This window comes from Chiloscyllium punctatum, chromosome 20, assembly GCF_047496795.1.
Source record: "Chiloscyllium punctatum isolate Juve2018m chromosome 20, sChiPun1.3, whole genome shotgun sequence".
NCBI lineage: Eukaryota > Metazoa > Chordata > Chondrichthyes > Orectolobiformes > Hemiscylliidae > Chiloscyllium > Chiloscyllium punctatum.
The window spans coordinates 40,463,177-40,476,325 of NC_092758.1; the positions used below are offsets into that span (position 1 = coordinate 40,463,177).

The window sequence follows — 13,149 nt, forward strand, 5'->3', positions numbered from 1 at the left end:
ATTGAAAGTTCAGAGGATAGAATCTTAGTTATAAGAATTCAGTGAATATTATTCTAAACCCACTGGTAGCTCTTTACATTGACTGGTATCTTCAGAAACCAAGCAAGACACAATCCCACATGCCTGTGTGACGACAGATTCTGAAAACTGCTTAAGTGAACTGACCAGTAATTTCATTTATTTTCTCTTTTGACTTATCCCCTAATGATTCCTGATGAAGGGCTTTTGCCTGAAAGTCGATTTTCCTGCTCCTCGGATGCTGCCTGACCTGCACCACACTCTCGACTCCTATCCTCTAATTGTGTCTGTTTGTTGAGCTGTCCTTTTGTGAGTGGGTGCTAGAATCAAAGACATTAAATCATGGACATTAATTAGATTACCTTGTTGTTTAACTTGGCTCTGTTCCACTGTATTATTAATAAATTTTTAATTCATGTTTTAAGCTATAAGTTTGGTGTTTGGTATCCATCATTCACAAAGTCTAGTATTGGTTATTCAAAAAGTCTGGTTAGGAAGAATTGGGACAATTTTGAGGACCATTGAGTAATCTAATTTTACTGGGTTGTGAATACAGGGACAAGGAGGCTGATTAGATTTGGCTGGCTGTCTTCATGTTGTAACATCTCTTACATCCAAGAGCTAGAATAATCTGGTAAATGTTTCCTATTTACCTCAGTATTGATTTTTAAAAATGTATTCACTCACTGGATGTGGGCATTGCTGGCTAGACCAGTAGTAATCGCCCATCCCAAATTGCCCAGAGGACAGTTATGAATCAACCATTTTGCTGTGGGTCTAGAATCACTTGTAGACCAGACCATGTAAGGGCATTAGTGAACCAGATGGGTTTTCCAGATTATTGATAATGGTTTTGTTGTCATTATTAGAATTATAATTCCAGATATTTTTCATTGAATCCAAAGCCTCCATCCTCTATGATGGGATTTAAACCCAGGTTCCCAGAACATTACTGTGTCTATGGATTAATCACACAGCAATAATACTACTAGGCCATCACCTTCCTACTAACCTACTTTTTATTTATAACTTTAACTATTAACTTGAGACTGTCACCATAGTTTCAGAATTAAAATAAGTTTGACAGTCAACTACATGTGGCAAAATCAAATTTCCAGGTCCTACCAAGGTAGTATTTATATTGATACTGGAATTCAGGATATAACAAGGCTTCCCAGGCAAGAAACATTTCATAAATATGCATTTCTAATCTCTTTCTAAAATAATGGATCATAGGTAGGCCAAACAAACTGCAGTAAATAGTACGGTGACTGAAAATATCAAAAATAAACTTTTTTACTTTATGTACTTTGATGTATTTTAGTTCTTCTTCATACATGAGCTATTCATGTTGAGAAAGCCATGATGGGCATGCTGTGCCAAGATCAGGCCTGCTCATTCAAGATTTAAGGAAGTCTCCAGCATCAGGAAACGGATCCTCTTACCCCATGACCATTACCCTATAATCCCCCTCCCATCGGTACTTGCCTGTTTGTTGGATCCCTGCTCAATCTGAAACCTTGGATGGGTGTAGTGTGGCAATGCTGTGGTTTTAAGAGGTCTGTTATGTCCTGGTTTGTTTCAGAGAGAGATTGAAGGAGTGGCAAGAAGCATATGAGAAGTTAAACAACTTGTGAGGCCTAGGAGTATTTTTAAAAGTTGGAACAATAGAAGCAGCCTGAATAGGTGTGGCCAAACTCTCACAGATAAAGGATTTTTAGTTAGCTTTCAGCAGTTGCAGTTGTGGTCTTGAAATGGGTATTAATTTTCCCTCTCTGAATTACAGCCAAAAGCTAATGGTCTAGTGGAATTATTATTGGACTGTTAGTCCAGAGACCCAGCTAATGTTCTGGAGACATGGGTTTGAATCCCGCTGCATCATATAGTGGAATTTAAATTCAATTTTAAAAACATCTGGAATTAAAAGTCTAATGATAAACATGGATCCACGGTTGATTGACAGAAAAACCCATCTGGTTAACTAATGTCCTTTAGGGAAGGAAACTTCCATCTTTACCTGGTCTGGTCTACGAGTCACTCCAGACCCACAACAATCTGGTTGACTCTTAAATGCCCTCTGGGCAACTTAGGGTTGGGTAATAAATACTGCCTGGCCAGTGACACCCTCATCTCATGAGCAAAAATATACCTGAGTGTTCTCTTCCTAGGCCGCTGGATTGCAAGTGAGACAAAATGTGTTTGCTGACTTTGCTAAAAGGTGTGTTTTTGGAACAGTTAATTAGTAAAAGTTACTATATCTATTATTCTGTTAAGCTTTCCAATAGAGTTAAATTATTCTAAGTTCTTCTTTCTTGTGCTGTATATTAACCATAGTGTTTGAATAAATTGTGTTTTGCTTAACTGCCAAGCAGTTTGACCAATCAAATTGTATCTGGAACACTGCACTTCACATTTGCCTTTAAAATAAGATAGTAAAAAAAAAGTTAGAGTGTAGGCTACCTTCTTAAAATATTTTGATGGGTTCTGGTCTGGTCCATAACACTAGTGCTAGCAGTACTCACTGCCTTCCTGGTGGCATTGCTGAGTACAGAAGATTGCTGGTCCCTAACAATATTTCGGCATCCCCTGCCCCCTTGTCCCAATTCTTTGATCACAAAGGAAGGCCGACTACTGGCCTGCAAATTGCTTTTAAAAGAGACAGTGTATGGCTGCTGCTGGCTTTTCATTTGGTGGGTGAGCAACTTGCCTCCGTAAACATCAACCCTGTGTGCAGAATCTCCCGGAGGTGATGCAGGGATCTAAGTTATCAGTGAGTCCCCTGCATCACTTCTCTTAAGAAAACCGCTGCATCTTGTGCCACTCATACATTGACAAGCAATTGGTGGCTTAATCAAGGTGGAGGCAGAAAGGCTGTCACACAGCTGTGCAATGAAGTGACCCTATCCCAAACTCACTGGGGGAGACCTGGAGCAGTGGATTTGTAAGATGGTGAGGATATGTAAAGTGTAGTGTACTGACCGCATCAACATTCATGTCTCAATAGCAGCTCAAACTTTTAATTGAAAGTTTAATGTGCATATATTATGGACAGAGTTTAGATTAGAATGGTGCTGGAAAAGCAAAGCAGGTCAGGCAGCATCTGAGGAGCAGGAAAATCGACGTTTTGGGCAAAAGCCCTTCATCAGGCTCTATTCCATTCTAATCTAAACTCTGGTTTCCAGCATCTGCAGTCCTTGTTTTTACCGATATATTATTGACAACTCATTCTAACAAATATACCATTAGCATCTTGAAGGAATATTGCCACATTATTGCAACAGAATCGATTCTTAAAGAATTGGCTTCCATGAGCATAAGGTCATGGACGTATAACAAATTGAACCTGTTGGCGTGGGATAGCTTCATATAGCGCACTTTTGCTGATGGTTGAATAGACTGATCCAGTAGAGGCATTATCTAACAATATGACCTGATCACCAGGTGGCATCGCCAGTGGTTGCTTTCTTTATTGGTACCAGTTGTCAAGCCACTGGCCATCATAGTGACACACGCTAGCCCAAAGGTGTTGTCACCATTTTCTCTGTCCCAGATATGTCTCCAGGTACATGAATCAAGGTGTCGGCCCTTCATTTGTAAGCAACCTTATAGTTTATCTGGTTCTGCATATGTCACCATACAGAAATCATAAGTGATACAATTGTCTGTCATCCTGTGAGTGTGCCTGAGCTATCTGAGACACTTCTATTTGACGAGTGCCAATATAATTGGGAGCTTTACCTTTGAGGTTCAGCTGCATTCCATAGTGTGCTGCAAGCAGAGATTAAAGTTTGTGAGCTTCTTTTTCCTTGAGAGCCAAGTCACATTGTTTCAATGACCATTGCACAAGATACAGAGAACACAATCTCATGACTTTGAATCTTGGTCCTAAGAGACAGCTTGATTTTAGTCCATGCACATTTCATGTGTTGTCTAAAAAAAAATACTGTTTTCCCATGTGTTTATCGAATTCTGCATCAAGAGACAGATTGCCTGTCAGCATGGACCCTAGGAAACAGAATTTTCTCACCACTTCCAAAAATGTTATTTGGTTTATCAGGGGCTGAGATGTCACATCATGTTCCAAGGAGAGGATTTTATCAAGGGGTTAAACAGCCCCAACAAAGAATTGTATGTCAAAATCGCTGAATGATTTTATGTAACTTTAATTGTTATTTGTTTTTCTTTTCTTAGCCCTGGATCCAACAAAAGACCCATGTCTGAAGATGAAATGCAGTCAACACAAAGTCTGCGTAACCCATGACTACCAAACAGCGCTTTGTGTTAATCGCAGGCAGCTAATGCACAGGTGGGAAAGGATTTCTAACAGCTTGCATTTACAGGATGCACACTTAACATTGGAAATACACCTGCAGAGTGGTTTATAGATGAGATAATTGAAACTGAACACTCAGTAGGAAGAATAGTTGGAGTGGATTTAAACACCAAAATCAAAAATAATGTCGTCAGTGGAATCAAATTGGTGCCAGGTCTCTCCTTCCTTGAACCCAATTGTGCTTTTTGGACTGTATTATTACTGAGGAGAGATACCATACAGTTTGTTCTTTTGAATCTGCTCTGCCTTTCAACGAGAACATGGCTGATCAGCTTCAAATCCACCTTTCAATATTATCTTTATATCCTTGAGTTTTCAAAATACTCTAAAATCTATTAACCTCTGATTCTCTTCTCAGTGCGAAATGGTGACTCTTCATTCTGAGATTGTGAGTTGAATTTTCATTTCACAATACCTGCATGCACACAGACTGAAGAACAAGCAGGGGGAATGCTGGTCTGCATTTTTATACTTGCCTTCTGATTCCCACTGCCTGCCATTTCTCCTCGTTTGGGAAATGTGGCACTTTGCAACCCAGCATACACTTCAGGCCCCGACATAAATGTCTGCTCCAGGTTTCCCTGCCCAGACGCCTGTTGGACACTGCCCAGTAAGTCAGTTTGTGAGCCTTGGCCGAAGCATCCTTTGGAGTCACGAACAGTTTGCCAATAAATTTAAAATTACTTTCTCACGACAACTGTCAAAACTTAATGGTTTCTAATGACTTTTATGTAATTTCAATGCAGTGATTGATCACAGGGTTTTGTCTTTAAAAGGTAAGTGATAATTAAATTGACTTGAACTGTTGAAGGAAGGACTAAATGCATTCAAGGATAAAGGTATAGTTGCTTCAGTCCAAATAAACCATAGAGCTGCTCTCTCATTAGAAAGAGATAGCCAGTGGTGGTTTTAACTAAGGGTTACCTGCCTTAGGTAAGGGGCAAGGTTGAGAAGGAGAGTTCTTTTTGACAACCTCAGTAAGGTGGGAATTGAATCCATGCTGCTCGCATCAGTGAACATTGAAAACCAGCCATCCAGCCAACTGAACTACTGATCCCCTAAATGCTTTGGAATACTTTCTCCTGTGAATAAAGTATTTCTATAGTATGGAGAATCAAATATAAATACTTGGCTTCATTTTCACATTGGTTTAGTGTCCTAACATCTCTTAAGCCTTTGAAGCACATTTTCAGAATTTACTTTGTGCATAAACTAGTCATAAAATAACACTGGCATGTCTTTGAAATGCTCATGAAATAAATAGGAAGCAATCAGATGTTCAAAATTTCTTTTTATCCTCTTATATTTACACAAAACTATTAATCAAACACAGGCAGTGAAAATCTTGTTGAAAACAAAACCAGCATCCTACTTGAGATTTCTTAAAATTGTCAAAATAAACAAACAGGTATTGAAAATTAACTTCAGTGACAGATAAACCTATTACAAACTGATACAACAGTTAGTTAAACAAAGTTAGCAATCCTATCCAAATTGTGTAAATGACCTCTTACAGGACAAACGTGTGTCTTGGGGTCTGGCTCAGTATTCATAACGAGGCAATCTGATAACACAGATGCCTGATCAATTCAGCCTACTCTCACTTATACAGATGCCTAATGGCCTCATTATGAATGGTTACCAGAGCTTCAAAACACATTAATGCCTTCAGCCCTGAAGTGGTCTGTTACAAGTCATTCAAATACTCGAAGTTGCTGTGACAATATGCATTCTTTCATACATGTTGCAATCTGGACCTTTTGGTTAGTAATGCTACAAGGTACAGCTTTCTTTCTGTCATAGAACTGATGCCAGGAATCCCTCTTGCTCTTACCAACTGCAACTGACCTGTGTGGGATGGATTTGCAGATTGATAATGTTATAAAGTTGAAGGCATGTACTGTACCTTTAAGGGAGTTTGAATTTATGTTTTTGCCTAAAATGTTGACTCTCCTGCTCCTCGGATGCTGCCTGACCTGCTATGATTTTCCAGCGCCACACGTTTTGGCTCTATCTCTGCAGCATACCCTATTCATCCTTTAACCTGACCTGACTAGCCCTCAGCCCAATCCTCTTTACCCACCCTACCCCTAACACACTTACCTACTCTCTGCAGCTTTCCAAACAAGCTTTTAGGACATTTAACTTATTTACCAGATAGGGGAGCTCCTGTCATAAACAAGGATGGGGTTTGTCTTCTCCCAGTAATCTACACTATCAAGAAGCAGTTACATTTTGGGTCCAGTTTGCATTTCTGCCCAAGATTTTTGACCCCACATTATCTAGAATGGATCTCCAAAGTGGCAGACAGCAAAGGAATTGAAAGGTGATCTGACAGTGATTGCCACTTCTCAATGACTCAGGCCATTGTTTTCCATTTATTGTTTCCTCTGCCGTTCCCCGTGAGCACTCTTCATCACTCCTAACACTTCCTCACACCCCCAGCACCTTCCTATGCAATCGTGGGGGCTGCAACATTTGCCCACGCATCACCTCCCTCCTCACTGTCCAAGGCTCCAAACACAAGTTTCAAGTGAAGCAGCATTTAATTTGTACTTCTTTCAATCTATTGCATTCTCTGACCATATTGCAGTCTTTTTTTCCATTAGTGTGACCAAATGCAGATTAATTAATCACTTTGCAGCTCTTTAAAGCTTCCAGGACTCAATATTGAAGTCCAAAACTTCAGAACTTCACAGTCTGACTGCATGATATCTATGCTCCATTTCTCTTACATCTGTCTACTCCTTTCTCTACATGCCCCCACGGCCCTCCTGACCAAGGGCTTATATTGTTTTTGTGTCTTGTTACTTTGGTCTCAGCAGAGTGGACCCACTGTCTCCTTTTCCCACCTTCAATTACATCCATTTTGCAACACTATTTCTCTTTCACTGCAATTTGCAACCCCTTTGTTTTTGGCACTGGGTCTTCACACCATGTGTTCTGCTCACCCACCCACCCAGCTTCTGTCAAAAGTATTTTAAAAAATTCAACTTCATTCAGTTCCGAAGAAGCTTCATATCAGACTTGAACCATTAACTCTGCTTTTCTCTCCACAAGTGCTGCCAGAGCTGCTGAGTTTCTCCAGCACGATCTGTGTTTACTCTAGCCATCCATGATCTTCCCTACTAGCCCAATCTGTAACTATCCCTTCGTAGTGTCTTGATCACTTACATTCCCATCTAGGTAAAACAATGACTACATTCCCGTCTAGCTCTATCATTAGCAAATCTCAGTTCGTCACACAGAAATCTCTCATCTTGATTTTTCCTAATCAGTCTATTCAGGAATGTTACTATGCGCCTCCGGAGCAAATGAGATTTGAAAATAGGTCATCTCGCTCAGAGGTAAGGACATTATCACTATGCCACAAGAGCCCTAGTTCTTGGATCTACATTTTTTTTTTCTTTTTTTTTTCTTGGTCTTACATTTATGTTTTCCTCATGGACCTGTTCAAAGATGTTACTACCCACTACTGGAGCAGGTGGGACTTGAATATTGCTTCACCTGGTGCAGAGGCCACAAAAGCCCTTGATCTTAGATCGAGTTTTTTTCTGTTTTTTTTTGTTTGATCATGCATCTAAGTTATTAACATGGATTGGAAATAGCTTAGGCCCAATTACTGATCCCTGCAGTTACAGCTAGTTACAGAATCCAACCTGAACATGAGCCAGTTGTTTCTGCTCCCTGTTTCCACTCTTGTTCTACTCCAAATTTTCAATTCATGCCATCTATTTGGAAATACAATTGAAACTCATGTGTTGGTTTCCCCTCATCTTGTTACAGCATCAAAAGTTTTAACAGATTTGTTAAATATGATCTCTCTTTCATAAATTTGTGTTGACATTACTTTATCACACTGAAGTTTCCTAAACTCACTATTACCATAATCCTAATAATAAATTCTAGAATTTACTCCTGTTTTCAGCCAACTGGCCTCCCATTTCAATAACTATTTCTCATTTACTCCAGTTTTAAAATTGTTTATGTTTGACACATTCTGATCCTTGGCAACTAAAAGTCTGGAAGATCAAAACCAATGCATCTGCTATCTTCAAAGTTATTTTTCTACATCCATCCAAACTAAGGCAAATAAAACATAGATTGAGATTTTTGCATTCAAGATGAGAACATATTCAGCAAATTTTCCAAGAAAGAGTGACCCAGGTGGTTGGAGTTTCATTCTGGAATAATGAGCTTCCCTGGCAGGTTGTCTAGGTGACCTCTGAACTCTATTGAAGTTTAGTAAAGCAGTAATAACAGAAAACAATTTACTGCAGACCTCATTCCTCACACCACTGTGCATGCTAACACTATGCACCCTCATGCTCTTCATGCCAACCTCTTTATGCCTACTTCAGGATTCTTTCTAGCCAATATGCCAACTTATGCTCTGCACCCACTATCCTCTGCCCATACCTACCTTGCAACTTTCCTAGTATCTAGCATGGGCAGACCTCAGACCCATGCAGAGGTGAGATAAAATGAAGTTCTGTCAGAGACTTCATGTATTGAAAACAAATTCTTATTCTGTTGCTACATTTACACGCACTTAGTTAAATAAAGGACATGACAACAAATTTTTCATTCAAGTGGACAGAATAGCAAGTATTGAAAGGCATTGTCCCCCAACAAACAGTCTTTTAGATGTCAGGCAAATGGACAAATTGCAGGTACCCTACTATGATAATGGATGGTTGTAAAGTCAATCATGTAAAACTAATCCAATAATGGAAACCTTTAAGATTGTATCAATGGACAGAGGAAAATAAAAGTAGTCCAGATATGTTAAACGCAAAGCTTCTAAATTCTTTCACAGCTTGACAGCTCCCTTTGGCAGGTGCTATTGACAAGTTTCTCGACAGCTTTCTTTGACAGGATCTCTTGACACTTTTGATAGATCCAATGGACTACCTTCCCTTTCAAGGACTACTCTGGCTATCCGAACAAATCCATTAAGTTCAGTCTGTTCTTACCAGGCCTAAGCAACACACTTTGGATTTCATACGCCAAAGCTACCAACATTCCACTTCATCTGAGGCATCTAATGATTCAAATGGCCAGCATGTGCTGTGAAACATGGATGACTGAAACACAGTCCATCTCCATAAAAATGGGAAGTGGCATTCTAAAGCCAGATCTTTGCCATTTCTGCTATTCTGGCATGAGAAAGAGATTCTCATAATGAAAATTTGGGATATAGTTCATGTTTATTGAAAATCTAGTTCTTTATTCCCAAATGATATCTGTGGCATTTAATATTCAGGCAAAAAAGTAAAGCCAGTTTTTCTTCTAAAATTTCCTAATTTTTTTCTTAACAAGAAAGGACACTTTACAGAGATATTAGAGAAAGGGAGATATATGTCCTTGGGGGTGCTTTTGCTAATGCTGTTGTGGAAGGTTTAAACTTAATGTGGCAGGGGGATGGGAACTACATGAGGAGGTTAGTGGGCAGGAAGGAGGTAGTAACTAAAGCCTGTAAAGAACTAGATAATGAAGTCAGTGTGACTAAGGGGAAGAGTAGGCAGGGAGCAGGTGTTGCATTAGAGAGGATATCACAGTTGTGCTGAAAGAGGGCACTATGGAAGACTCAAGCAGTGAGGCAACATGGGCAGAGCTCAGAAATAAGAAGGGTACAGTAACAATTTTGGGATTGTGCTACAGGCCTCCCAATAGCAAACATGAAATAGAAGTACAAATATGTAGAGAGATCATAGAAAGATGTAGGAGCAACAGGTTGGTGGTGAAAGGAGATTGTAATGTTTCCAACATTGACTGGGATTCACTTAATGTTTGAGGTCTGGATGGAATAGAATTTGTAAGGAGCATCCAGCAGGGTTTTCCAGAGCAGTATGTAAGTAGTCCAACTCAGGAAGGGGCCATACAGCACCTGGTATTAAGAAATGAGCCCGGCCAAGTGGTTGAAGTTTCAGTAGGGGATTACTTTAGGAACAATGATCACAATTTCATAAGTTTTAGAATACTCATGGACAAAGATGAGAGTGGCCTTAAAGGAAGAGTGATAAATTGGGGGAAGGCCAACTCTACCGAAATTCAGCAGGAGTTGGGAAATGTAGATTGGGAGCAGCTGTTTGAAGGGAAATCCATTTCAGTACGTGGGAGACTTTTAAAGAGAGGTTTATTAGAATGCAGGAGAGATATGTTCCTATGAAAATGAGGGATAGAAATGGCAAGATATGGGAACCATGGATGACAGGTGAAATTGTGAGACTAGCTAAGAGGAAAAAGGAAGCATAGTCCAGGCAACTGAAAAGAGGTGAAGCTTTGGAATAATATCAGGAATGTAGGACCAATCTGAAATGAGGAATTAAGAGGGCTAAAAGGGATCATGACATAGAACATAGAACATAGAACATAGAACAGTACAGCACAGAACAGGCCCTTCAGCCCACAATGTTGTGCCGACCATTGATCCTCATGTATGCACCCTCAAATTTCTGTGACCATATGCATGTCCAGCAGACTCTTAAATGTCCCCAATGACCTTGCTTCCACAACTGCTGCTGGCAATGCATTTCATGCTCTCACAACTCTCTGTGTAAAGAACCCGCCTCTGACATCCCCTCTATACTTTCCTCCAACCAGCTTAAAACTATGACCCCTCATGTTAGCCATTTCTGCCCTGGGAAATAGTCTCTGGCTATCAACTCTATCTATGCCTGTCATTATCTTGTATACCTCAATTAGCTCCCCTCTCCTCCTCCTTTTCTCCAACGAAAAAAGTCCAAGCTCAGTCAACCTCTCTTCATAAGATAAGCCCTCCAGTCCAGGCAGCATCCTGGTAAACCTGCTCTGAACCCTCTCCAAAGCATCCACAGCTTTCCTGTAATAGGGCGACCAGAACTGGATGCAGTATTCCAAGTGCGGTCTAACCAAAGTTTTATAGAGCTGCAACAAGATCTCACGACTCTTAAACTCAATCCCCCTGTTAATGAAAGCCAAAACACCGTATGCTTTCTTAACAACCCTGTCCACTTGGGTGGCCATTTTAAGGGATCTATGTACCTGCCACACCAAGATCTCTCTGTTCCTCCACACTGCCAAGAATCCTATCCTTAATGCTGTACTCAGCTTTCAAATTCGACCTTCCAAAATGCATCACCTCGCATTTATCCATGTTGAACTCCATCTGCCACCTCTCAGCCCATCTCTTCATCCTGTCAATGTCCCGCTGCAGCCTTCAACAGCCCTCTATACTGTCAATGACACCTACAAACTTTGTGTTATCTGCAAACTTGCTGACCCATCCTTCAATCCCCTCATCCAAGTCATTAATAAAAATGACAAACAGTAGAGGCCCAAGGACAGAGCCCTGTGGAACACCACTCACCACTGACTTCCAGGCAGAATATTTTCCTTCTACTACCACTTGCTGTCTTCTGTTGGCCAGCCAATTCTGTATCCAGACAGCTAAGTTCCCCCGTATCCCATTCCTCCCGACCTTCTGAATGAGCCTACCATGGGGAACTTTATCAAACGCCTTGCTGAAGTCCATATACACCACATCCACAGCTCAACCCTCATCAACTTTTCTAGTCACATCCTCAAAGAACTCGATAAGGTTTGTGAGGCATGACCTGCCCCTCACAAAGCCATGTTGACTGCATTTAATCAAGCCATGCTCTTCCAGATGGTCATAAATCCTATCCCTCAGAATCCTTTCTAACACCTTGCAGATGACAGACGTGAGACTTACTGGTCTGTAATTGCCAGGGATTTCCCTATTTCCTTTCTTGAAGAGAGGAATTACATTTGCCTCTCTCCAGTCCTCAGGTACGATTCCAGTGGAGAGCGAGGATGCAAAGATCTTCGCAAGTGGCGAAGCAATCGCATTTCTTGTTTCCCAAAGCAGCCGAGGACAAATCTGGTCCGGGCCTGGCGACTTGTCAAACTTAATGTTTGACAAAATTTTCAGCACATCAGCTTTCTCTATCTCTATCCATTCCAGCATGCACACCTGCTCTTCAAAGGTTTCATTCACTACAAAGTTCGTTTCTTTCATAAAGACAGATGCAAAAAAACTAATTTAGGGCTTCCCCTACATCTTCAGACTCCACACACAAGTTCCTTATGCTATCCCTGATTGGCCCTACTCTTTCTTTGACCATTCTCTTATTCCTCACATAAGTGTAAAATGCCTTTGTGTTCTCCCTAATCCGTTCTGCCAAGCCTTTCTCGTGCCCCCTCCTGGCTCTCCTCAGACCATTTTTGAGCTCCTTCCTCACCTGCCTGTAATCCTCTAGAGCTGAGCTTGACCCTAGCTTCCTCCACCTTATGTAAGCTACCTTCTTCCTTTTGATGAGAAGCTCCACCGCTCTCGTCATCCAACGTTCCCTTATCTTACCACTTCTTGCCTGTCTCAGAGGGACATATTTATTCATCACTCGCAACAACTGTTCCTTAAACAGTCTCCACATGTCTATAGTGCCTTTACCATGGAACAATTGCTCCCAGTCCATGCTTCCTAACTCATGTCTAATCACATCATAGTTTCCTCTTCCCCAATTAAATATCCTCCCATTTTGCCTTATCCTCTCCTTCTCCATAGCTATGTAGAATGTGAGGCAGTTGTGGTCACTATCACCGAAATGCTCTCCCACCACAAGATCTGATACCTGCCCCAGCTCGTTTCCGAGCACCAAGTCTAGAATGGCCTCTCCCCTCGTCAGCCTGTCAACGTACTGAGTTAGGAAACCCTCCTGAACACACCTTACAAAAACAGCTCCATTCAAATCTTCGACATGACACCAAGTGTTAAAGTTCACTTGAGAATGTAA

General features: G+C 40.8%; 1 protein-coding gene across 3 annotated transcripts in view; it reads left to right on the forward strand.

Annotated features, from left to right (window-relative positions):
- Positions 1-13,149, forward strand: part of LOC140492061 (testican-1-like) — a 538,140-nt gene that overhangs the window by 360,949 nt on the left and 164,042 nt on the right. For all 3 annotated transcript variants that reach the window (XM_072590727.1, XM_072590726.1, XM_072590728.1), the window contains one exon: positions 4,210-4,324. In XM_072590727.1, coding sequence (XP_072446828.1) covers positions 4,210-4,324 — 115 coding nt within the window. The remainder of the gene's footprint in view (positions 1-4,209; positions 4,325-13,149) is intronic.